The 24,788-nt window shown below is 37.6% G+C and overlaps 1 protein-coding gene across 1 annotated transcript in view; it reads right to left on the reverse strand.

Annotated features, from left to right (window-relative positions):
- LOC128664610 (aspartate aminotransferase, cytoplasmic-like) overlaps positions 1–24,788 on the reverse strand; it is a 231,497-nt gene that overhangs the window by 151,847 nt on the left and 54,862 nt on the right. The window contains exon 5 of the mRNA XM_053719426.1: positions 14,448–14,546. Within this exon, the coding sequence (XP_053575401.1) occupies positions 14,448–14,546 (99 nt within the window). The remainder of the gene's footprint in view (positions 1–14,447; positions 14,547–24,788) is intronic.

Below are 24,788 nucleotides of genomic sequence, written 5' to 3' on the forward strand. Positions count from 1 at the left end.
TTCATAATGTGCCACACATTCTCAAAAGGAGACATTTCAGGACTGCAGGCAGACCATGCTAGCACCCGCACTCTCTGCTTACGCAACCATGTGCATGTAATCCAGGTAGAATGGGGTTTGGTGTTGTTCTGCTTGAAAATGCAGGGACGTCCCTGGAAAAGACAACGTCTGGATGGCAGCATTTGTTGCACCAAAATGTATACATATTTTTCTACTTTAATGGTGCCCTCACAGATGTGAAAGTTACTTACCCAAACAATGGGCACTGACACCCCCCATACCCTGTCAGATGCTGGCTTTTCAACCTAAAACTAATAACAACTTGGATTATCCATTTCCTCTTTGGCCCGGAGAACATGATGGCTGTTTTTTCCAAAAACTATTTGAAATGTTGACTCTTTGGACCACAAAACACAATTCCACTGTGCCACTGTCCATCTCAGATGTGACTGAGCCCAGAGAAGTCGGCAGCGCTTCTGGACAGTGTTGATGTTTAGCTTCTGCTTTGCATAGGAAATCCTTAACTTGCATCTGTGGATGCAGCAGCGAATGGTGTTGACTGTCAAAGTATTTGCAAGCCCATGTCACAATATCTACTACAGACTCATGACAGTTTTTGAGATAGTGACGTCTGAGGGATTGGAGATCATGCGCATTCAGAAATCGTTTTCAGCCTTGCACTTTACACACCAAAATTTGAGCGGATTCCTTAAATCTTTTAATTATATTGTGTACTGAAGAAAGTGAAATGGCCAAAATCCTACCGATTTGTCTTTGGGGGATGATCTCAAAGTGTTGGATTATTTGCTGATGCAGATTGGCGAGCCTCGACTCATCCTCACCTGTTTCACATCACCTTCTTATTTCAACTTGTCACATCGCTATTAGTCCTAAATTGTCCCTGTTCCAACTTTTTTGGAACGTGTTCCAGTCATCAGATTTGAAATGAGTGTATATTTTTAAAAATACATTAAATTCATAAAGTTAAACATGAAATAATGTGTTTTCTATATAGTACAGGGTGAATTGAATTTTCAAATAACTCTTTGTGTTTGTTTTTTTGCATTTTCCATACTGTCCATACTTTTTTGGAATTGGGGTTGTTTACAAATGTATGTTCTATCTGAATCATGAAAGAAAAATTTGGGGTTTTATGTTCCTTTAATTTTGAGTATAAAGTAACCACAACTTATCTCACCTTCTAAAACAGGATTTTAATAATTCTCACTCTATAAATAGGGAAACCTCTAAGTGAAGAAGTATAAAATATTTCCAAAAGTTTCAAACCTCACTGTCGAATATCTATTACTTTAGGAAAAAAGCCGTTGAGAGGTTCTAGAAACTTTAAATTGAACTTTTTCAAAACAAAATTGTTGAGGCATCTTTTGTAAATGTAAAAATCTGTGCAACTGATCTCGATTACCAACAAACAAGAGGGTCTATTAAACTATTAAATCCTGCTTACAAATATGCAATTGCTCATAGAAATCGCGTTGATGAAGATGAAACTACTGTAACTTTAAATCACAAAAATGCAAGTATGAAATAAAATCAAAGATTTTAAGACTGTGATTGTTAAATGCCATTTCTACGGCTAGATTTAGAGTTTTGTCGGTAACGACCCGCGTAGCTAACGCTGCCTTTTTTCTGGCCGCACCATAAAAATAACTCTGGTATTGAGAGTCCACAAAAAGGCTGCGTTAGGCTCCAAAAAAGGAGCGTAGAGCATTTTTAACGCAGCTTCAACTCTCGATACCAGAGTTGCTTACGCAAGCGGCCAGCCTCAAAAACGTGCTCGTGCACGATTCCCCCATAGGAAACAATGGGGCTGTTTGAGCTGAAAAAAAACCTAACACCTGCAAAAAAGCAGCGTTAAGCTTCTAACGCGGCCCCATTGTTTCCTATGGGGAAACACTTCCTACGTCTGCACCTAACACCCTAACATGTACCCCGAGTCTAAACACCCCTAACCTTACACTTATTAACCCCTAATCTGCCGCCCCCGCTATCGCTGACCCCTGTATATTATTTTTAACCCCTAATCTGCCGCTCCGTAAACCGCCGCTACTTACATTATCCCTATGTACCCCTAATCTGCTGCCCTAACATCGCCGACCCCTATATTATATTTATTAACCCCTAATCTGCCCCCCACAACGTCACCGCTACCTACCTACACTTATTAACCCCTAATCTGCCGAGCGGACCACACCGCTATTATAATAAACGTATTAACCCCTAATCCGCCTCACTAACCCTATAATAAATAGTATTAACCCCTAATCTGCCCTCCCTAACATCGCCGACACCTAACTTCAAACATTAACCCCTAATCTGCCGACCGGAGCTCACCGCTATTCTAATAAATGTATTAACCCCTAAAGCTAAGTCTAACCCTAACACTAACACCCCCCTAAGTTAAATATAATTTAAATCTAATGAAATAAATTAACTCTTATTAAATAACTTATTCCTATTTAAAGCTAAATACTTACCTGTAAAATAAACCCTAATATAGCTACAATATAAATTATAATTACATTGTAGCTATTTTAGGATTAATATTTATTTTACAGGCAACTTTGTAATTATTTTAACCAGGTACAATAGCTATTAAATAGTTAAGAACTATTTAATAGTTACCTAGTTAAAATAATAACAAACTTACCTGTAAAATAAATCCTAACCTAAGTTACAATTAAACCTAACACTATACTATCATTAAATTAATTAAATAAAATACCTACAATTACCTACAATTAAACCTAACACTACACTATCAATAAACTAATTAAATACAATATCTACAAATAACTACAATGAAATAAACTAACTAAAGTACAAAAAATAAAAAAGAACTAAGTTACAAAAAATAAAAAAATATTTACAAACATAAAAAAAATATTACAACAATTTTAAACTAATTACACCTACTCTAAGCCCCCTAATAAAATAACAAAGACCCCCAAAATAACAAAATGCCCTACCCTATTCTAAATTACTACATTTCAAAGCTCTTTTACCTTACCAGCCCTGAACAGGGCCCTTTGCGGGGCATGCCCCAAGAAATTCAGCTCTTTTGCCTGTAAAAAAAAACATACAATACCCCCCCCAACATTACAACCCACCACCCACATACCCCTAATCTAACCCAAACCCCCCTTAAATAAACCTAACACTAAGCCCCTGAAGATCTTCCTACCTTGTCTTCACCTCACCAGGTATCACCGATCCGTCCTGGCTCCAAAATCTTCATCCAACCCAAGCGGGGGCTGGCGATCCATCATCCGGTGGCTGAAGCGGTCCAGAAGAGGCTCCAAAGTCTTCATCCTATCCGGGAAGAAGAGGCGATCCGGACCGGCAACCATCTTGATCCAAGCGGCATCTTCTATCTTCATCCGATGACGACCGGCTCCATCCTGAAGACCTCCAGCGCGGATCCGTCCTCTTCTTCCGACGACTTCCCGACGAATGACGGTTCCTTTAAGGGACGTCATCCAAGATGGCGTCCCTCGAATTCCGATTGGCTGATAGGATTCTATCAGCCAATCGGAATTAAGGTAGGAATATTCTGATTGGCTGATGGAATCAGCCAATCAGAATCAAGTTCAATCCGACTGGCTGATCCAATCAGCCAATCAGATTGAGCTCGCATTCTATTGGCTGATCGGAACAGCCAATAGAACAGCCAATAGAATGCGAGCTCAATCTGATTGGCTGATTGGATCAGCCAATCGGATTGAACTTGATTCTGATTGGCTGATTCCATCAGCCAATCAGAATATTCCTACCTTAATTCCGATTGGCTGATAAAATCCTATCAGCCAATCGGAATTCGAGGGGACGCCATCTTGGATGACGTCCCTTAAAGGAACCGTCATTCGTCGGGAAGTCGTCGGAAGAAGAGGACGGATCCGCGCTGGAGGTCTTCAGGATGGAGCCGGTCGTCATCGGATGAAGATAGAAGATGCCGCTTGGATCAAGATGGTTGCCGGTCCGGATCGCCTCTTCTTCCCGGATAGGATGAAGACTTTGGAGCCTCTTCTGGACCGCTTCAGCCACCGGATGATGGATCGCCAGCCCCCGCTTGGGTTGGATGAAGATTTTGAAGCCAGGACGGATCGGTGATACCTGGTGAGGTGAAGACAAGGTAGGAAGATCTTCAGGGGCTTAGTGTTAGGTTTATTTAAGGGGGGTTTGGGTTAGATTAGGGGTATGTGGGTGGTGGGTTGTAATGTTGGGGGGGGGGTATTGTATGTTTTTTTTTACAGGCAAAAGAGCTGAATTTCTTGGGGCATGCCCCGCAAAGGGCCCTGTTCAGGGCTGGTAAGCTTTGAAATGTAGTAATTTAGAATAGGGTAGGGCATTTTGTTATTTTGGGGGTCTTTGTTATTTTATTAGGAGGCTTAGAGTAGGTGTAATTAGTTTAAAATTGTTGTAATATTTTTCTTATGTTTGTAAATATTTTTTTATTTTTTGTAACTTAGTTCTTTTTTATTTTTTGTACTTTAGTTAGTTTATTTCATTGTAGTTATTTGTAGATATTGTATTTAATTAATGTATTGATAGTGTAGTGTTAGGTTTAATTGTAGGTAATTGTAGGTATTTTATTTAATTAATTTAATGATAGTGTAGTGTTAGGTTTAATTAGAACTTAGGTTAGGATTTATTTTACAGGTAATTTTGTAATTATTTTAACTAGGTAACTATTAAATAGTTCTTAACTATTTAATAGCTATTGTACCTGGTTAAAATAATTACAAAGTTGCCTGTAAAATAAATATTAATCCTAAAATAGCTACAATGTAATTATAATTTATATTGTAGCTATATTAGGATTTATTTTACAGGTAAGTATTTAGCTTTAAATAGGAATAATTTATTTAATAAGAGTTAATTAATTTCGTTAGATTTAAATTATATTTAATTTAGGGGGGTGTTAGTGTTAGGGTTAGACTTAGCTTTAGGGGTTAATACATTTATTATAGTAGCGGTGAGCTCCGGTCGGCAGATTAGGGGTTAATGTTTGAAGTTAGGTGTCGGCGATGTTAGGGAGGGCAGATTAGGGGTTAATACTATTTATTATAGGGTTAGTGATGCGGATTAGGGGTTAATAACTTTATTATAGTAGCGGTGCGGTCCGCTCGGCAGATTAGGGGTTAATAAGTGTAGGCAGGTGGAGGCGACGTTGAGGGGGGCAGATTAGGGGTTAATAAATATAATATAGGGGTCGGCGGTGTTAGGGGCAGCAGATTAGGGGTACATAGCTATAATGTAGGTGGCGGCGCTTTGCGGTCGGCAGATTAGGGGTTAATAATTGTAGGTATCTGGCGGCGACGTTGTGGGGGGCAGGTTAGGGGTTAATAAATATAATATAGGGGTCGGCGGTGTTAGGGGCAGCAGATTAGGGGTACATAAGTATAACGTAGGTGGCGGTCGGCAGATTAGGGGTTAAAAAAATTTAATCGAGTGGCGGCGATGTGGGGGGACCTCAGTTTAGGGGTACATAGGTAGTTTATGGGTGTTAGTGTACTTTAGGGCACAGTAGTTAAGAGCTTTATGAACCGGCGTTAGCCCAAAAAGCTCTTAACTCCTGGTTTTTTTCTGCGGCTGGAGTTTTGTCGTAAGAGCTCTAAATCTCACTCCAGCAACGACTCTAAATACCGGCGTTAGAAAGATCCCATTGAAAAGATAGGATACGCAATTGACGTAAGGGGATCTGCGGTATGGAAAAGTCGCGGCTGGAAAGTGAGCGTTAGACCCTTTTTTGAGTGACTCCAAATACCGGCGGTAGCCTAAAACCAGCGTTAGGAGCCTCTAACGCTGGTTTTCACGGCTACCGCCAAACTCTAAATCTAGGCCCTAGATTTTTAAGTTGTGATTTCAATTTTTGCACATTTCCTGCAGATGCCATACAAGATATCATTTATATGTGAATTAAATACATATACAGTGCTCAGCATAAATGAGTACACCCTTTTTGAAAAGTAAGATTTTAATCAGTATCTCAATGAACACAAGAACAATTTCCAGAATTTTGACAAAACTGAGTTTTATAGAACATTTTTTTTAGCTCATTACATGAAAGTAAGGTTAATAATATAACTTAGATCACAAAATCTTCAGGTTTACTCAAAGTAGGTGATGCACAAATGAATACACCCCACAACAAAAACTACTACATCTAGTATTTTGTATGACCTCCATGATTTGTAAGGACAGCACTGTATTGCCCAATAAAATGCATACATTAATACATATGCTAAAAGCAATAATTGAACTCCTTGCAAAACTTAATAGGTATAATAGTTTATTCACAAAAGAAAAGAACAGTCTTAAACAATAATGTATAATAACAACATGTTAATATAAAAATAAAATAAATCACTACATCCCCAAATCATGCATCATATATGTTCCACTTTGGCTGGGGATTCCCGAACAATATTGGAGATCTGGGAGTTTCAGCTTAATATCCAAGCGGCACCTTTGGCCATGAATAGAGAATCCAATGAATCTAAGGTCCCAGATCCTTTATATACACTCTAATAATACTAATTCATACAATAGTTTTTGCAAAACTGTCTATGTTTTTCTTATTCCTGTCCAGATGTATCCGGTGCAACAAATGTCTCAACCACAGATGAGTCATTTGTTCTTTTAGAATACATATTGTTTTGTTCAGCATTTATTAAATCAATACAAGTTATATATAAGCTTCAAGTCTATGCCATGTCAGCAACTCAGGATATCTTTAATCACTACATAGATTCATATAGGCCAAGAAGACTAGTTCACATTCATTACACTCTATATGGCCTGCCATATCACATTTATATCACAAGCACTAAGTCTTCTAGGCATGGAATGAACAAGTTGGCGACATATTGTAATATCTATCTTTTTCCATTCTTCAAGAACGATCTCTTTTAGAGCCTGGAGGCTGGATGGAGAGTGATGCTCAACTTGTCTCTTCAGAATTCCCCATCAGTGTTCGATTGGGTTCAGATCAGGAGACATACTTGGCCACTGCATCACTTTCACCCTGTTCTTCTTCAGAAATGCAACAATGGCCTTAGATGAGTGTTTTGGATCATTGTCATGTTGGAAAACTGCACGACGACAAAGGGCACGGAGTGATGGTGGCATCTTCTCTTTCAAAATAGAGCAGTACATCTGTGAATTCATGATACCATCAATGAAATCCAGCTCCCCAACACAAGCAGCACTCATGCAGCCCCACAGAAGGACACAGCCACCACCATGTTTCACTGTAGGCACCATGTGTTTTTCATTGTACTCCTCACCTTTGCAACGCCATACAGTTTTGAAGCCATCAGTTCCAAAAACATTTATCTTGGTCTCATTACTCCAGAGTACAGAGTCCCAGTAGTCTTCTTTTCAGCATGTGTCATGGCAAATTTTAAGCAGGCTTTTTGTGTGCATGGGCTTTAGGAGATGCTTACTTTGTGTATGACACCCATGCATGCCATTCCTCTGCAGTGTACACCGTATTGTGTCACGGGAAACAATCACCCCAGTTTGGCTTTCTACTTCTTTAGCTATTTGCAGTGAACTTGCATGGCGATTTTCTTCAACCCTTCTTATCAGAAGGCGCTCCTGTCGAGGTGTTAACTTCCGTGGATGGCCTGGACGTCTCTGTGAGATGGTTGCAGTTCCATCGTTGCTACATTTTTGTATCACTTTTGCTACAGTATTCTGACTGATAAGTAGAGCTTTGCTGATCTTCTTGTAGCCTTCACCTTTCTTGTATAAAGAAATTATTTTCTTTCTCAGGCCTTGTGACATTTCTCTTCCATGTGGTGCCATTGCTGACAGCATGACATGGGAAGGGGTTTTGTTTGGTAAGTAACGCCCTTTTATAATCAACTGACTGCTTGACATCTGTTTAATGAATAATTAGACTCGCCTGTAGTTGAATTCTTGTTAATTAGGAATTTGTTGTCAGACATTTAGCTTTGCTCATATAACTTTCATTGGGGTGTATTCATTTTTGCAACATGGTCTTGAATGAATTTGTTAGAAAAAATACTTTGTTGTTGGTGCAAATTAACAAATCTTGGTTGCAATCAATGGCCCGCATTTGTGGGAATATTTTGTAGTATAGTGTCCCAAAGAATATGTTGTTTCTGAAAGGTAAGTAAAGGTTTTCTGACAAATCTGTTGGGGTGTACTCATTTATGCTGAGCACTGCACATATGTAAATGCCTGTCCTGTACACTACTGATGGACTATACAATAGTGCTGAACATAGGTTTAATAACTCTAGACCGTATATTGATATATACATCTAAAATGGCGTCTGTGACCATTTCAAAGTATATTGGACAGTGGCAACATAATAGAATTATTTCACAAAGTGTCCTTGAATACTTTCAAACATGTCGAAAAGGCCAGTTTTGCACTTTATCAACACCCTTTGTGTATAGAATTTGTTTTTTGTAACGAAAATAAAGTGCAAAACCCATGGTCGGTAGAATTGTAATCTTAGAAGCCATTGCTGTCTATGCATTTTATGGAAATGGAGTTAACGATTGTGATTACTCACTAAAAAAAAAAAAAAAAAAAGATTCGGAGACGAAAAAACGGGTTTGGAGAGATTGGAATCCACCCACAAGTATCCACACATACAGAGCAATAAAACTTTTTTATTTACCTTCATGACATTAAACACTGTGAGTTTGTAATATAAAATGTTTAATTATATTTACTAAAAAAAATCTTTGTGCTATCCTTTCCATATTATTTTTTGTCCCCTATTTTAATTCTGAAAATTGTGGGCTTTCCAAAATACAAATCTTAACATTGCCATATTCCACACCTTCATTAGTTGCACACACTAGTGATCCCTGACTGTCCCTAATTAGTCTCAGCAGAGAAGGAAACCTAGATTACAACATGGCTGCACACATTGCTTTATGTATACTAGAACTTTATACTTATTTGTTCAAAATTTAGCAACTAATATATGCCTCAATCACAATCTATCAGGAGTAGCATTTTTTGGCCCTTTTTTCATCCCGAAAAAGCTACTTTTCGATTTGCTTCAATCACAATAGCACATTTTCAGCTAATTCCTGTACTTTTTCTTTTTGGATTCTCGATAAAAGCCATATTTTCCCTATGAAGCCGTAAAGTTCTTGGTGATCACAATACATTTTTTCTAGACCAATTTTGGCTTTTTAAATTAAACAACTAGACAATTGATACATCCTCGAAAGGTATTTTTGGGCAACTTTAACGCAATTTCTGGTCTATTTCCAAACACAGGGGTCAGTTCTGGGGCCTGTTTTGTTTTACATATTTATCAGAGTAGATATCAGCAAAGGGCTACAGGGGAAAGGATGTCTGTTTGCAGATGAAACACAATCTGTAATAGAGTAGATGTTCCAAGAGGGATAGACAAAATGAGAAGTGAAATACAACATTTGAAGGATTGGACAAATGACTGGGATCTTAAGTTTAACACTGTAAAGTATAAAATTATGCATTTTGGGAAGAAAAATCCAAACATTAATTACAGACTCATTGACACGTTCTTGACTGTTACAAATAAGAAACGGGACTTGGGAATTATTATTTCAGATTATTTAAAATTTAGTAAACAATGCAGCAGAATGCTTGGATTTATTGGTAGAGATATTTGCAACAGAAATAGTAAGGATCTTATGCCACTTTACAGATCATTAGTTTGGACTTATCTTGAGTATTGTGTGCAGTTCTGGAGGCCATGGGGCCTATTTATCAAGCCGTCAACTTACTTGCATTCGACGGCACCAATACGCTTGCCTAAGATCGCCTAACATCGCTGCTGCGGACCTGAATATGCTCTCCAAAGTTACCAAAAAAGCTGTCAAAAAGCCACGCACCAAGTACGGGGCGATGAGCAGCGGACTGTTGTTAACTAACAGTCATCGATCTCGCTGCTCTTCAGCTTTTCCCCAGTTTTATTGGTATACTGTCACCAAGCACCCACACTATATTACACTGTTTTACCCCTAAACCGCCGCTCCTGGAGCCCACCACAACTTGAATAAAGTTATTAACCCCTAAACCGCCACTCCCAGACCGCGCCACAACGAAATAAACTTATTAACCCCATAAACCGCCGCTCCCGGACCCCGCCGCAACAAAATAAACTTATTAACCCCTAAACCGCCACTCCCGGAGCCCACCGCAGATTAACCCCTAATCTGCTGCCCCCTACACCGCCGCCACTACATTACATTTATTAACCCCTAATCTGCCGCCCCCAACGTCGCCGCCACTATTCTAAATGTATTAACCCCTAAACCTAAGTCTAACCCTAACACCCCCTAACTTAAATATTATTTAAATACATCTAAATTAAAATTAATATTATTAACTAAATTATTCCTATTTAAAACTAAATACTTACCTGTAAAATAAACCATAAGCTAGCTACAATATAACTAATAGTTACATTGTATCTAGCTTAGGGTTTATTTTTATTTCACAGGCAAGTTTGTATTTATTTTTAACTAGGTAGAATAGTTACTAAATAGTTATTAACTATTTAATAACTACCTAGCTAAAATAAATACAAATTTACCTGTAAAATAAAACCTAACCTAAGTTACAATAACACCTAACACTACACTACAATTAAATAAATTAACTAAATTAACAACATTTAAATCAATTAAATGAAATTAGCTAAAGTACAAACCCCCCCCACTAAATTACAGAAAATAAAAAACAAATTACAGATATTTAAACTAATTACACCTAATCTAATAGCCCTATCAAAATAAAAAAGCCCCCCAAAATAAAAAAAAACCCTAGCCTAAACTTAACCATCAATAGCCCTTAAAAGGGCCTTTTGCGGGGCATTGCCCCAAAGTAATCAGCTTTTTTACCTGGAAAAAAAATACAAACAACCCCCCCAACAGTAAAACCCACCACCCACACAACCAACCCCCCAAATAAATTACTAACTAAAAAAACCTAAGCTCCCCATTGTCCTGAAAAGGGCATTTGGATGGGCATTGCCCTTAAAAGGGCATTTAGCTCTATTGCTGCCCAAAGTCCCTAACCTAAAAAATAAACACACCCAATACACCCTTAAAAAAATTCTAACACTAACCCCATGAAGATTCACTTACCGGGAGACGTCTTCATCCAAGCGGCAAGATGTCCTCAACGAATCCGGCAGAAGTGGTCCTCCAGACGGGCAGAAGTCTTCATCCAGACGGCATCTTCTATCTTCATCCTTCCGACGCGGAGCGGCTCCATCTTCAAGACATCCGGCGCGGAGAATCCTCTTCCAACAACGTCTTCTTGCTGAATGAATATCATTTTAAGTGACGTCATCCAAGATGGAGTCCCTTCGATTCCGATTGGCTGATAGAATTCTATCAGCCAATCGGAATTAAGGTATAAAAAATCCTATTGGCTGATGCAATCAGCCAATAGGATTTAGCTGGCATTCTATTGGCTGTTCCAATCAGAATTCTATCAGCCAATCGGAATCGAAGGGACGCCATCTTGGATGACGTCACTTAAAGTGATATTCATTCAGCAAGAAGACGTCGTTGGAAGAGGATGCTCCGCGCCGGATGTCTTGAAGATGGAGCAGCTCCGCGTCGGAAGGATGAATATAGAAGATGCCGTCTGGATGAAGACTTCTGCCCGTCTGGAGGACCACTTCTGCCTGTCTGGAGGACCACTTCTGCTGGATTTCGTTGAGGACATCTTGCCGCTTAGATGAAGATGTCTCCCGGTAAGTGAATCTTCATGGGGTTAGTGGTAGCATTTTTTTAAGGGTGTATTGGGTGGGTTTATTTTTTAGGTTAGGGCTTTGGGCCTGCAAAAGAGCTAACTGCCCTTTAAAGGGCAATGCCCATCCAAATGCCCTTTTCATGGCAATGGAGAGCTTAGTTTTTTTTAGTTAGTAATTTATTTGGGGGGTTGGTTGTGTGGGTGGTGGGTTTTACTGTTGGGGGGGTTGTTTGTATTTTTTTTCCAAGTAAAAGCGCTGATTACTTTGGGGCAATGCCCCGCAAAAGGCCCTTTTAAGGGCTATTGGTAGTTTAGTTTAGGCTAGGTTTTTTTATTTTGGGGGGGCTTTTTTATTTTAATAGGGCTATTAGATTAGGTGTAATTAGTTTAAATATCTGTAATTTGTTTTTTATTTTCTGTAATTTTGTGTTTTGTTTTTTTGTACTTTAGCTAATTTAATTTAATTGATTTAATTGTTGTTAATTTATTTAATTTTAGTGTAGTGTTATTGTAACTTAGGTTAGGTTTTATTTTACAGGTCAATTTGTATTTATTTTAGCTAGGTAGTTATTAAATAGTTAATAACTATTTAATAACTATTCTACCTAGTTAAGATAAATACAAACTTGCCTTTAAAATAAAAATAAACCATAAGCTAGCTACAATGTAACTATTAGTTATAGTGTAGCTAGCTTAGGGTTTATTTTACAGGTATTTAGTTTTAAATAGGAATAATTTAGTTAATGATAGTAATTTTATTTAGATTTATTTAAATAATATTTAAGTTAGAGGGTGTTAGGGTTAGGGTTAGACTTAGGTTTAGGGGTTAATAACTTTAATATAGTGGCAGCGACGTTGGGGGCGACAGATTAGGGGTTAATAAATGTAGGTAGGTGGCGGCGATGTTAGGGGTGGCAAATTAGGGGTTAATAAGTATAAAGCAGGTGATGGCGGTGTTGGGGCAGCAGATTAGGGGTGTTTAGACTCAGGGTTTATGTTAGGTGTAAACATAACTTTTATTCTCCCATAGGAATCAATGGGATATCTGGCAGCAGCAAACATAAGCTTTGCTGCTTTCAGACTCCCATTGATTCCTATGGCATCAGCCGCCTCCAGGGCGGCGGATTGAAAAGCAGGTACACTGGGCCGGAATAGTGCCGAGCGTACCTGGTAGAAATTTGATAATTTGCAAAAGTAGTCAGATAGTGCCGAACTTCCATTCGGAACATCTGTAGTGACGTAAGCATCGATCTGTGTCGGGCTGAGACCGGCGGATCGTATGTTCGGCGGATCGTATGTTACATCACAAAATTCTACTTTTGCCAGTCTGTAGGCTTTGATAAATGAGGCGATTCAAGCTTTCCACAATTAAGCTGTGGAATTCCAGCGTATTTGCAGTTGACGGCTTGATAAATAGGCCCCAAAATCTTCAGAAGGATATTAACAAACTTGAATCTGTGCAAAGGAGGGCTATCAAAATGGTACATGGTCTAAAAAATAAAACGTACCAGGAGAGGCTCAATGACCTAAATATGTATAGCTTAGAGGAGAGAAGGAAAAGAGGTGATATGATAGTAACTTTCAAGTATATTAAAGGGCTTAGTAAAGCTGAGGCTGTGAGTATTTTACCTAAAATGAAAAATTCAAGAACAAGGGGTCATGATATCAAGCTATAGGGTAGTAGATTCAGGAATAACTTGAGGAAGCACTTCTTTACAGAAAGGGTGATTGGTTCATGGAATAAACTTCCACAAGCGGTAGTAAAGACATACACTGTTGGGGGACTGTTTAAATGCCTGGGACAAGCATAAGGCTATCCTACAAATTATATAAGTTTATAGTTTTAGGAAATATTGTGCAGACTTGCTGGGCCTATGGCTCTTATCTGCCATCAATGTCTATGTTTCTAACTTGCACATATATTAAACACTCTGAAATGACTACATGAGATATTCTATTGGTTTATTAACATATTGATTCATTAAAGCTATGTTCAACCATATTGAAGAGGCTGTATAAAGCGGAACAGGACACACATTTACAAATGTATAGGGACATATACACATGTAGATGGGTTGACTACATGATAGTATGTACAGTTCAGGGTATTTGCAGGAAAAGTCACTTCAAGGCATCAATATCTACAAATGACGTGTTATTCATTCTTATTTTTAATATTTATTTGTAAGTCTGACTAACTTTGTTGTGATTGTCACTAACAGTACTGATGTAATTAAGATCTGTTTTTTAAAGGAGTTTGTTAGTCATCACTTTTATCTATTGCAATCTGTTTCCATCCGCACCACTACTAGCCCATCTAAATGCATCTTTTAGGTTATCAGGATGGGCAGACTGTGCAATAATATGTACAGGAAGTCATGTATATCTGTTCCTAACTGGCCACAGTAAATGAATAAACATAAACACAAAAATAAAGTGGCTTTTCAATTGGTGTGTCCAAATGCTGCAAAACAATTGATATTGTTCTTAAAAATGCTTTAAGAACTTTTATTTTCCATGCAGATCTTTTGCAATGCAGTGGATAATTTGTGAAACGTACATATAAAACACACTTTTTTGTGTCCCTAAGAATGTCCTTAAGAACATTGCTTTGATGTTTGCAGAATAGCTGATCACTCTTTATTAAATATGGTAATTAAATATGGTAATATTATATGGTCTACCTCTAGATCTTCTAACATCTCTGGTAATGCAAGTCCTTTAGTCTTGGGGTCCAAAAAGCGATAGGCACATATGTTTGTGAAACCAGAGTCTTCAAAAATCTGGTGATTTGTATCTGCAAGAGAAAAAATAAATACATTTTTATGAAACATATACAAAATAATATCATAGACCCCCTCTAAAAAAAACACATATGTAATATTATCACCATTTTTACAGGCTGTTAAAAAAATATAAACCTAAATCTTTTTTTCTTTCTTTTTACTCCATTTACAGGAATGTATTTACAGTTAATGCATTTGTGCTAAGGAGACAACCATCAAGTAAATGAGATTCTTCTCACTCTATACATAGGGGCCGATTTATCATCGGTCTGTCCGACATGATCTGCTCAGCGGATCATGTCCGACAGACATCGATGAATGCCGACAGCATATGAAGTCGGCATTTATCATTGCACAAGCAGTTCTTATGAACTGCTTGTGCAATGTTGCCCCCTGCAGGGGGTGTCAATCAGCCAGACCGTATTGCATAAGCTGGGGGTGTCAATCAGCCCGATCCTATTGCATAAGCAGGGAGTGTCAATCAGCCCGATCGTATAGGATCGGGCGGATTGATGTCCGCAGCCTAAGTACAGGCGGGCCAGTTATGGAGCAGCGATCTTAAGAACAGAAACAGGGGCATCAAGCTCCATTCAGAGCTTGATAATTCGGCCCATTGCCTTAATATACTACCCCTTTTGATGTACTTTTCTTTGTTTCTGTTGTAGAACATTTTATGTGGAAGGTCTCAATAACAAACAGTGCTAATATATTTTTTATCATAGTTAAAGGCACATGAAACCCAAAATTTCCTTTATGATTCAGATAGATATTACATATAATTTTAAATAACTTTCCAATTTATTTCTATTATCTAATTTGCTTAGTTCTCTTTGTATCCTTTTGTTAAAAAGCATACCTAGGTAGGCTCTGGAGTTCAGAGCTAGCTGCTGATTGATGGCTGTACATATATACCTCTTGCCATTGGTTGTTCAGCCAGCTCCCAGTAGTGCATTTCTGATCCTTCAACAAAGGATACCAAGAGAATGAAGCAAATATAAGTAAATTGGAAAGTTGTTTAAAATTGTATGTTCTACCTTAATCATGAAAGAAAATGTGTGGGTTTCATGTCCTTTAGCTGCTGTTCCTTCTCATTTATTTTTTGAGTACCATGTCCCTTTACTAGAAGTTTTGTGATATTAATTATTTACTGTACATGATTTTAACTTTAACAAATAAACATTCTCCTAATTACAATGCCATGTTTACCTATATGTTTGGCTAAAAATTACAGGGACATGAAACCCCAAAAAATTATTTCATGATTCAGAGAGAGCATACTATTTTAAACAACTTTCCAATTGTCTTCTATTATCTGATTTGCTTCACGCTTTTGGTAGCCTTTGTTGAAAAGCATACCTAGGTAGGCTCAGGAGCTGGGCGCTAGCTGCTGATTGGAGGCTCTACATACCATCATCTCGTGATTGGCTTACCGATGTCTTCAGCTAGCTTCCAGTAGTGCATTGCCGCTCCTTCAAATAAGGATACCAAGAGAATGAAGCAAATTTGATAATAGAAGTAAATTGAAAAGTTGTTTACAAATGTATGGTCTGTCTGAATCATGAAAGAAAATTCTGGGTTATATGTCCCTTTAAGAAAACATATAATCACTGTATAGAAAGAAAAAACATGAGAGCTTAATAAAGATCTGCGTTTTTAAGTTTATATGGAATGGGATTGCGTTGTTTATTAACTTTGTGATGAGCCGTAAATGAGAAATGCTCTACAAAATGCAGGCCCAAAATGAAAGATAACTCACAGGCTTTTTTCTTTAAAAAAGTAAAACTTAACTTTTATTTACATTAACATAGATAAGTTGTGCGGTATAGCTGTAGTGTATACACAGTGCGAAACGGGGCCTTACCGCTATTTCTATACTGCCGGTATTACAAGTCACCCTAAAACTTTCTTTTGTCGTGCACAAAAAAAAGTTTTGACTTTGCGTGCTCGCACACGTATTCCCCCATAGAGATCAATAGAGAAAAAAATGTAGGAAAAAAACCTAACACCTGCGAATGCGAAATGGCGATCGCATTATCTTAACCCATTCCCCATTGAAAAAAAGAAAGTTTTGTAAAAACCTAACACCCTAACATAAACTCCTAGTTTAATAACACCTAAACTGCCATCCCCCACATCGCCAACATTAAATAAAGCTATTAACCCCTAAACCGCCAACCCCCACATTGTGACTCCCTAAATAAACCTATTAACCCCTAAACTGCCGGCCCCCCCCATCATTAACACCTAAGCAACCTCTAAACCGCTGTCCCCCCACATCGCAATAAACTAAATTAAACTATTAACCTCTAAACCTAACACCCCCTAACTTTAAATTAAAGTTACAATATAACTACCTTAAAATAAATAAAAACCTGTGAAATAAAAATAACTAAGATTAAACTATAAATAAACCTAACGTTACTATTTTAAAAATATAAAAGATACCAACATTTAAACAAATCTTAATTACAAAATTAAAAAATCCTAACACTATGAAACAAAAACAACCTAACATTACAAAAAATAACAAACTCTAAAATTACACAAAATAACAAAACCTTATATTACACAAAATAACAAACTCTAAAATTACACAAAATAACAAAATCTAAGATTACAGAAAATCACAAACGAAATTATCAAAAAAAATAAAAATATTCCTAATCTAATACCCCGTTTAAAATAAAAAAGCCACACCAAAATAATAAAACCCCCTAATCTATAAATCAACTACAAATAGCCCTTAAAAGGGCCTTTTGTAGGACATTGCCCTAAGTTTAAAGGGGCACTGAACCCAAAATTTTTCTTTTGTGATTCAGATAGAGCATGCAATTTTAAGCAACTTTTTTTGTTCAGTACTCTGGACAGCACTGTTTTATTGGTGGATGAATTTATCCACCAATCAGCAAGGACAACCCAGGTTGTTTACCAAAAATGGGCATCTAAACTTACAATCTTGTATTTCAAATGAAGATACCAAGAGAATTAAGAAAATTTGATAATATGAGTAAATTAGAAAGTTGCTTAAAATTTCATGCTCTATCTGAATCACGAAAGAAAAAATTTGGGTTCAGTGTCCCTTTAACAGCTCTTGTACCAAATAAAATACAAAGTACCTCCTAACAATACAACCCCCCCACCCACCCAACCCCCCAAAATAAAAAAAGACCTAACTAAAACAAAACCTAATCTACCCATTGACCCTAAAGGGGCATTTGTATGGGCAATCAGCTCTTTTACTGCCCATGAAAATAAAAAAAATCCCTAATTAAAAAAAAATAACAGTCCAAAAAAAAACAAAAAAAAACCTAACACTAACCACAAAAAATGTACTCACCATTACTGAAGTCTGGACATCCATCTTCTTCCAGGTGGACAAAAGTCTTCATCCAGGCAGATCCATCTTCACCCATCGTGGGATCATCTTCTTTCTTCTTGCCAGAGGTGTGGAGCGGTCTTCTGATGCTCGGATCCGGAGCGTCATCAGCAACTTGGAGGTCCACTTCATGCGATCATCCTCCACACACTGAAGATTGAATGCAATACCCCTTTTATATTGTGGTGCCTTGAATTTCTATTGGCTGAAAATTTCAAATCAGCCAATAGGATGAGAGCTGCTTACATCCTACTGGCTGATTCTAAACAAGGACTTTTATTTTTGAAGGGTTTTAAGTGTGAACAGCAACTTCAAAGTTATATAGTGAAGCAGTTCATGCATTAAGATTGCCTTGTGTAAAGCGTAATGATAGTATGGATGTCAGTATCCGCAACGTAATAGCAGGCATATATCAGGTGTAGGAGCAAATACCGGCACTTAAGGACCAAAGTCCGTCAGTGAAGTAGTGACAGCACAATAAAGCTTCACTCAATGAGCGATCTCACCCAGTTCTCCGGTGATTAGTATTGTGTGGATTTGTATATGTGTGTGTATATGTACTGTATATATGTTCACATATACATACACATATATACATACACACATATATACATCAAAAGTGCTCCAGTTGTAATCTAGGCCTATATCTTACAATAGCAAAATTTTGTCTGTCCCTTTAGGTTCTGAGTTCCTGTCCTTTATAAGCCATAAACACATCAGTTGTAATCAGACTACGGTAGACTTTTTCTGTGTCCTCGTGATATCACTTATAGGGTAATCCATCAGATTACTGGTGTGTGTGCTACCCCAGAACTGCTCTTTATGTGTTGTTACACTTAAAGAGTTTTCTAACTTTTACCAAGCTACAATCAATTTTTCTGGAGTGAGACATTAATTTAAAGTTTTGCCTGTGAGGCTCAACAAGTGTGGTCAAAGTCAGTCTATACTGGATCGTTTTTCTCCGGCCTATACTAGAAAGCTTTTTTCTAAATACCATGGTACATGGTAAAGGTTAAGGTTTTCGGAAGGATGTGTCAAAAAACTTAATAAAACCTTAGTATAGTTTACAGCAGCAGAACTACAAAAATAAATAAAACAATATATGGTAGCACATACACTGCTTTGCATAAGAACCAGTGGGGGTACATCAACTAGATTGTAAAATCACATACAGAAAGAGAAGCAATCTTCCAAAAACCAACAACAGCTCAGTGACTTGTTCAATGGCCCAATTACCACCAGGGAGTAGCTTCTTTTAGCCCAATTGTGCTTTTCACAGAGGAGAACTTTCCTGAAGTATATCAGTTTGATCCTGCCTAACAAGGTCAGTCTAATCCTCCTCTGAACAAGGGAAATGGCAACCCCAGAAGATTGATTCGGCCTTGTGAGTGAGGTGCAGCCTGGATTAACCTTGCTAGTTAGGACCAGACTGGTATCGTCAGGAAAGTTCTCCTCTGTGAAAATCACAGTTGGGTTAAAAGAGGTTGTTTCTAGGTGGTAACTCTCCACTGAGCAAGCTACTGAGTAGATAGCTTCTCTTTCTGTATTTATATTGTAAATTGTTACGATCATTCCCGAGTTTTCATGCAAATTTTAAAACAAAACAAGGAAGTTCCAGATTCTAACACTCTAAATGAAAACTAAGTTCCTGAAGCATTTTTATTCTTAATTTAATGCTTATCTTATGTTACAGAAGATAATGTAAAAGTTTCAGAATGTAATAGTATTTATTTATCTGTATGTTTTTGTATGGTTTAGGTTCAAATAAATCTCTATTGAAAACACTTTGCCTGGGAAGTTGTTGGTTAACACAATTCACCTTCATATGTTTTAGACCAAGGGGCCTATCTATCAAGCTTCGAATGGAGCTTGAGGACCCGTGTTTCTGGCGAGCCTGCAGGCTTGCCAGAAACTCCAGTTATGAAGCAGCGGTCTAAAGACCGCTGCTCCATAACCCTGTCCGCCTGCTCTGATGAGGCGGACAGGAATCCCCTGGAATTCAACCCAATCGAGTACGATCGGGTTGATTGACACCCCCCTGCTGGCGGCGAGTCTGCAGGGGGCGGCGTTGCACCAGCAGCTCTTGTGAGCTGCTGGTGCAATGCTGAATACGGAGAGCATATTGGTCCGACAGACATATGATAAATAGACCTCTATGTGTGGTTTTTATGCAGCGCCAATATAAAAAATGGTAAACTGTAATGCAAAATAGAAATTGAAAACTAGCTAGTATTTCATTGTTTTAATAGTCACGTATCAGAGCTCAGACTGTCCTAAACTTAAAAAGAGATGTGCAGGTTGTCTTCTGCATGGTTTTATGACAAACAAATTTGCAGTGCAGATTATTCACATATAGCGTTTATGTCTTAACACATTTAATCTGGACTTTTTCTATGTAAGGTTATCAGAGGTTAGCTCAGAGCATGCTTTATTGTCTTGCCTGTGCTTGTTGGTATGTTGCCCCTCCTTGTCTTAAAACAAGTTTTATATTAAACCTCTTTTCAAAGCTGCCCAGAATCATGACATTCAAAGTAAACTCCATAAGCACTGTACAAAAGAACATCAGCATTCCCATAGTGCTTTGCAATTGCTTGCCCCCTTTGGGCCTACTACCTGCCTACTGTAGCTACTGAGCCTAATTTGCTGAACCAGCCACTTCAATTTAGCACTTAATGGTCCTGTCACATGGCCTGATGGACTTGTCACTTCACTTTAGTGCCTATTATTTGCCTAAAGTACCTGCTGGAAATCAACTATTCTGTTTGCTACATCAGACATAGGGGTCTTTTGATGGCTTTATACAGAAGTATATCTACTAAAGAATAAGAATTTGGAACCAATTTACAGGTGTAAGCACTCTTTTACATTTAATACTACCCAGAAAAAAGTGAGTGAGAAAGTTCTTCTAGAAGGAAGAAAAGAAGGGTTGAAGATATTTTGAGTAGGATGGCATGGTAATGAAATGAATAGAAAGCAGAATCAGAAGATAAACCAATGTCAAGCCAGCAAATCAGACAAGAAGGGGTCAAAGCCAGTGATGGTTAAGAAGGGTATTGACATTCTGAAAACAGTCTAGGGGGCTGATTTATCAATGTCTGGTGGACATCAGACATCGCTGAATGCCAACAGCATACGCTATTGGCATTTAACATTGCTCAAGCAGTTCAGTGACCGCTAGTTCTAGTTCTTAAGACTGATGCTTCTTAACTCCTGTTTCTGGTACCGTTCGGGGATTGATAAATTGGACCAAAGAAGTCCAGCAACCAAAGCAGGTTTAAATACAAATGCAGGTACAAAGCACAAAGAAGGGGAACGGCAAATACTTGAAGAATTAGCAGGAGTTAAGACTCCTGATTAAAAGGAATTAGAAAATCCAAATTTGACAAACAACCTGGGTCCCACGTCACATAGACTAGATACAGCCTGCGGAAGCTCTAATGAGTAAACCGATTGCCTCCTCTGGTCCTCATATACTCACTTGTCCAACTGACAAGTAACCTTCAGGGTATCTGAATGCTCTCTCTTGACAAAGACAGCAGCCATTAGTGGTGACATGAGTGGTCCAGCAGCAGTTTTTGAGCGTACAATTAGTGCGAGACTTGACTTGCTGGAGAATCAAGCAATATAGATGAAAGGGAAAGATATCCTAAAACAATATACTCCAGATTCTACTAATTCAACTTAGTCTTAATTGTGAAATCTGTATATATTTTATTGAAAACCACACACATATCTATACAGAACCTCATCTCATTAACCCAATGCATATGCATGCCTAATACTTGGAAAACAAGCAATAACCATTAAACAAACACAACCCCCAATCCAGCTCTCTCTGACAAAGAGTAGTTTCCAGGGATAAGGATTCAATTTATTCTATGAGGTGCCAGAGAGTCCCTTAGTTGGGTCATTAATCCGGCTATCATCATCACTCTTAACAGCTGACTGAGCATACATTTGCAGTAAAGAACTCTTGAATTTTACTATAGTGCTGTCCATGGCTTAAATAAGACATAACACCAAGTTAATTATTTATAATGTACTTCTGGGTCAAGATACAAAAATATCATGGTAACTTTCATGCCATTCTTGATACATGCATATCCTCCACATGTTTGACCAGGGTGGAGCTTTAGATGTAGTTTATCTAGATTTCAGCAAATAATTCTACACTGTCTAGAACAGTAAACTAATTAATAAGCTGCATTTCATTGGTTTAAAATAAAAAATTGTAAAGTGGGTTGAATGGTGGATTTAAGGATAGATAACAGAGGGTCTTAGTAAATGGAATGCATTCAGTGGAGGGGGCAGTTACTAGTGTAGTTCCTCAGGGCTCAGTTCTAGGGCCTGTTTTGTTTAACATATTAATCAGCGATAACAGCAAAGTGCTACAAAGGAAGGCATGTCTGCTTGCAGATGATACCAAAAATTGTAATAGAGTTAAAGGGACAGTCTAGTCCAAAACAAACTTTCATGATTCAGATAGGGCATGTAATTTTAAACAATTTTCCAATTTACTTTTATCACCAATTTTACTTTGTTCTCTTGGTATTCTTAGTTGAAAGCTTAACCTAGGAGGTTCATATGCTAATTTCTTAGACCTTGAAGGCCGCCTCTTAAGAATGCATTTTAACAGGTTTTTTCACCACTAGAGGGTGTTATTTCATGTATTTCATATAGATAACACTGTGCTCATGCACGTGAAGTTACCTGAGAGCTATCACTGATTGGCTAAACTGCAAGTCTGTCAAAAGAACTGAAATAAAGGGGCAGTGTGTAGAGGCTTAGATACAAGATAATCACAGAGGTAAATAATATATAAATATAACTGTGTTGGTTATGCAAAACTGGGGAATGGGTAGAAAAGGGATTATCTATCTTTTAAAACAATAAGAATTCTGGTGTAGACTGTCCCTTTAATGTTACACAGGGAGTGGATCAAAAGTGATATAAAAAATTAAGGATTGTACAAATGACCGAATCTAAAAGCAAGTTAATTATAAACTTAATTACACTTTTCTGGCTGTTACAAAACAGGAACAGGATTTGAGAATTATTATTTCAGATGATTTCAAATTTGGTAAACAATGCAATATTGTAGCACTAGCAAATAAGACCAGTAGATAAATGTTTGCCCAGTCAGAGGTATTTATGCACGAATAGTAAGGTTCTTATTTCACATTACATATCGGAAGCTAGGCCTCATCTTTATTATTGTGTGCAGTTCTAAAGACCATATATCCATTAAACCAAAATGTTTTCTTTCATAATTCAGATAGAGTATACAATTTTTAAAAAAGTTTCCAATTTAATTCTATTATCAAATTTATTTAATTCTCATGTTATTCTTTGTTGAAGAGATACCTAGGTAGGTAGCGTGCACATGCCTGAAGTACTACATGACAGGAAATAGTGCTGCCATCCAGTGCTCCTGCTAATGTATAACATTGTTGCAAAACTGCTGGCATATAGTTCTGCAGACACGTGCACAGTATTCAGATTTACATGTCTGCTTTTCAAATAAGGATAACAAAGAAAATATGATAATAGAAGTAAATTAGAAAGTTGTTTAGAGGGAAAGTCTAGTCCAAAATAAACTTTCATGATTCAGATAGGGCATGTAATTTTAAACAATTCACCAATGTTGCTTTGTTCTCTTGGTATTCTTAGTTGAAAGCTAAACCTAGGAGGTTCATATGCAAATTTCTAAGCCCTTGAAGGCCACCTCTTCTCTCAGGGCATTTTGACAGTTTTTCACCACTAGAGGGTGATAGTTCATGTGTGTCATATAGATAACACTGTGCTCACGCATTCCTATGAGCCAGCACTGATTGGCTACAATGGATGTCTGTCAAAAGAACTGAAATAAGGGGGCAGTTTGCAGAGACTTAGATACAAGATAAAAAGAGGTAAAAAGTGTATTTATATAACTGTGTTGGTTATGAAAAACTAGGGAATGGGTAATAAAGGGATTAGCTATATTTTAAAACAGTAAAGATTCTGGTGTAGACTGTCCCTTTAAAATTTAATGTTCTATCTAAATCATGAAAGAAAAAAAATTGGGTCATATGTCCCTTTAATAAAGCAGAATCTGTTCAAAGAAGGGCAACTAAAATGGTACATTGTCTAAATAATAAAACTTACAAAAAAAACAGCCAATGACCTAAACATATATAAATTAGGAGAAAGATTTGAAAAATGTGATAGAAACTTTTAAGTATATTAAGAGGGTTAATAAAGTTAAGGCTCTAATAATTTTTCACACAAAAAACCCCCAACAAAACAAAGGGTCGTGATCCCAAGTTGAATGATAGATGGTTCAAGAGTAATTTGTGGAAGCACTTCTTCACAGAAAGGGTGGTTGATTTGTGGAATAAACTTCCATTAGATGTGGTACAAACAAACATTGTAGGGGACTTCAAGAATGCCTGGGATAAGCATAAGTCTATCTTATGAACTTATTAAGCTTACACTTTATAGGAAATGTGGACAGACTTATTGGTCCCATAGTTCCATGCTTCCCCTCTGTTTGTTCTGATCAGTACCATCTGCTCAAATGAATACTTCTCTATATTTCTTATGTCCATTGCTGAGCTCCTTTACCAAGTTACTATGACAAAAAGGAAAATGTCTAAACAGAGGTTCAGTCCATTTTGAGGCCACAATCTTCTGGCCTGTAAGATATTATCACTGCATCTGAGTTCCAGCATACCATTTAATCTAAACATTAGAAAATGACAGTAATGACACAAGAAACTTTTTTTGTGGTGTAAACCTAAACTTGCACCACATAGAAATTATACCGTCTTTGACCATGACAAGTATCTATGATCTCCTGTAAATTTATTTTCTGCAATAAAGTC

The sequence above is a fragment of the Bombina bombina genome, chromosome 6 (genome assembly GCF_027579735.1).
Source record: "Bombina bombina isolate aBomBom1 chromosome 6, aBomBom1.pri, whole genome shotgun sequence".
Classification (NCBI taxonomy): domain Eukaryota; kingdom Metazoa; phylum Chordata; class Amphibia; order Anura; family Bombinatoridae; genus Bombina; species Bombina bombina.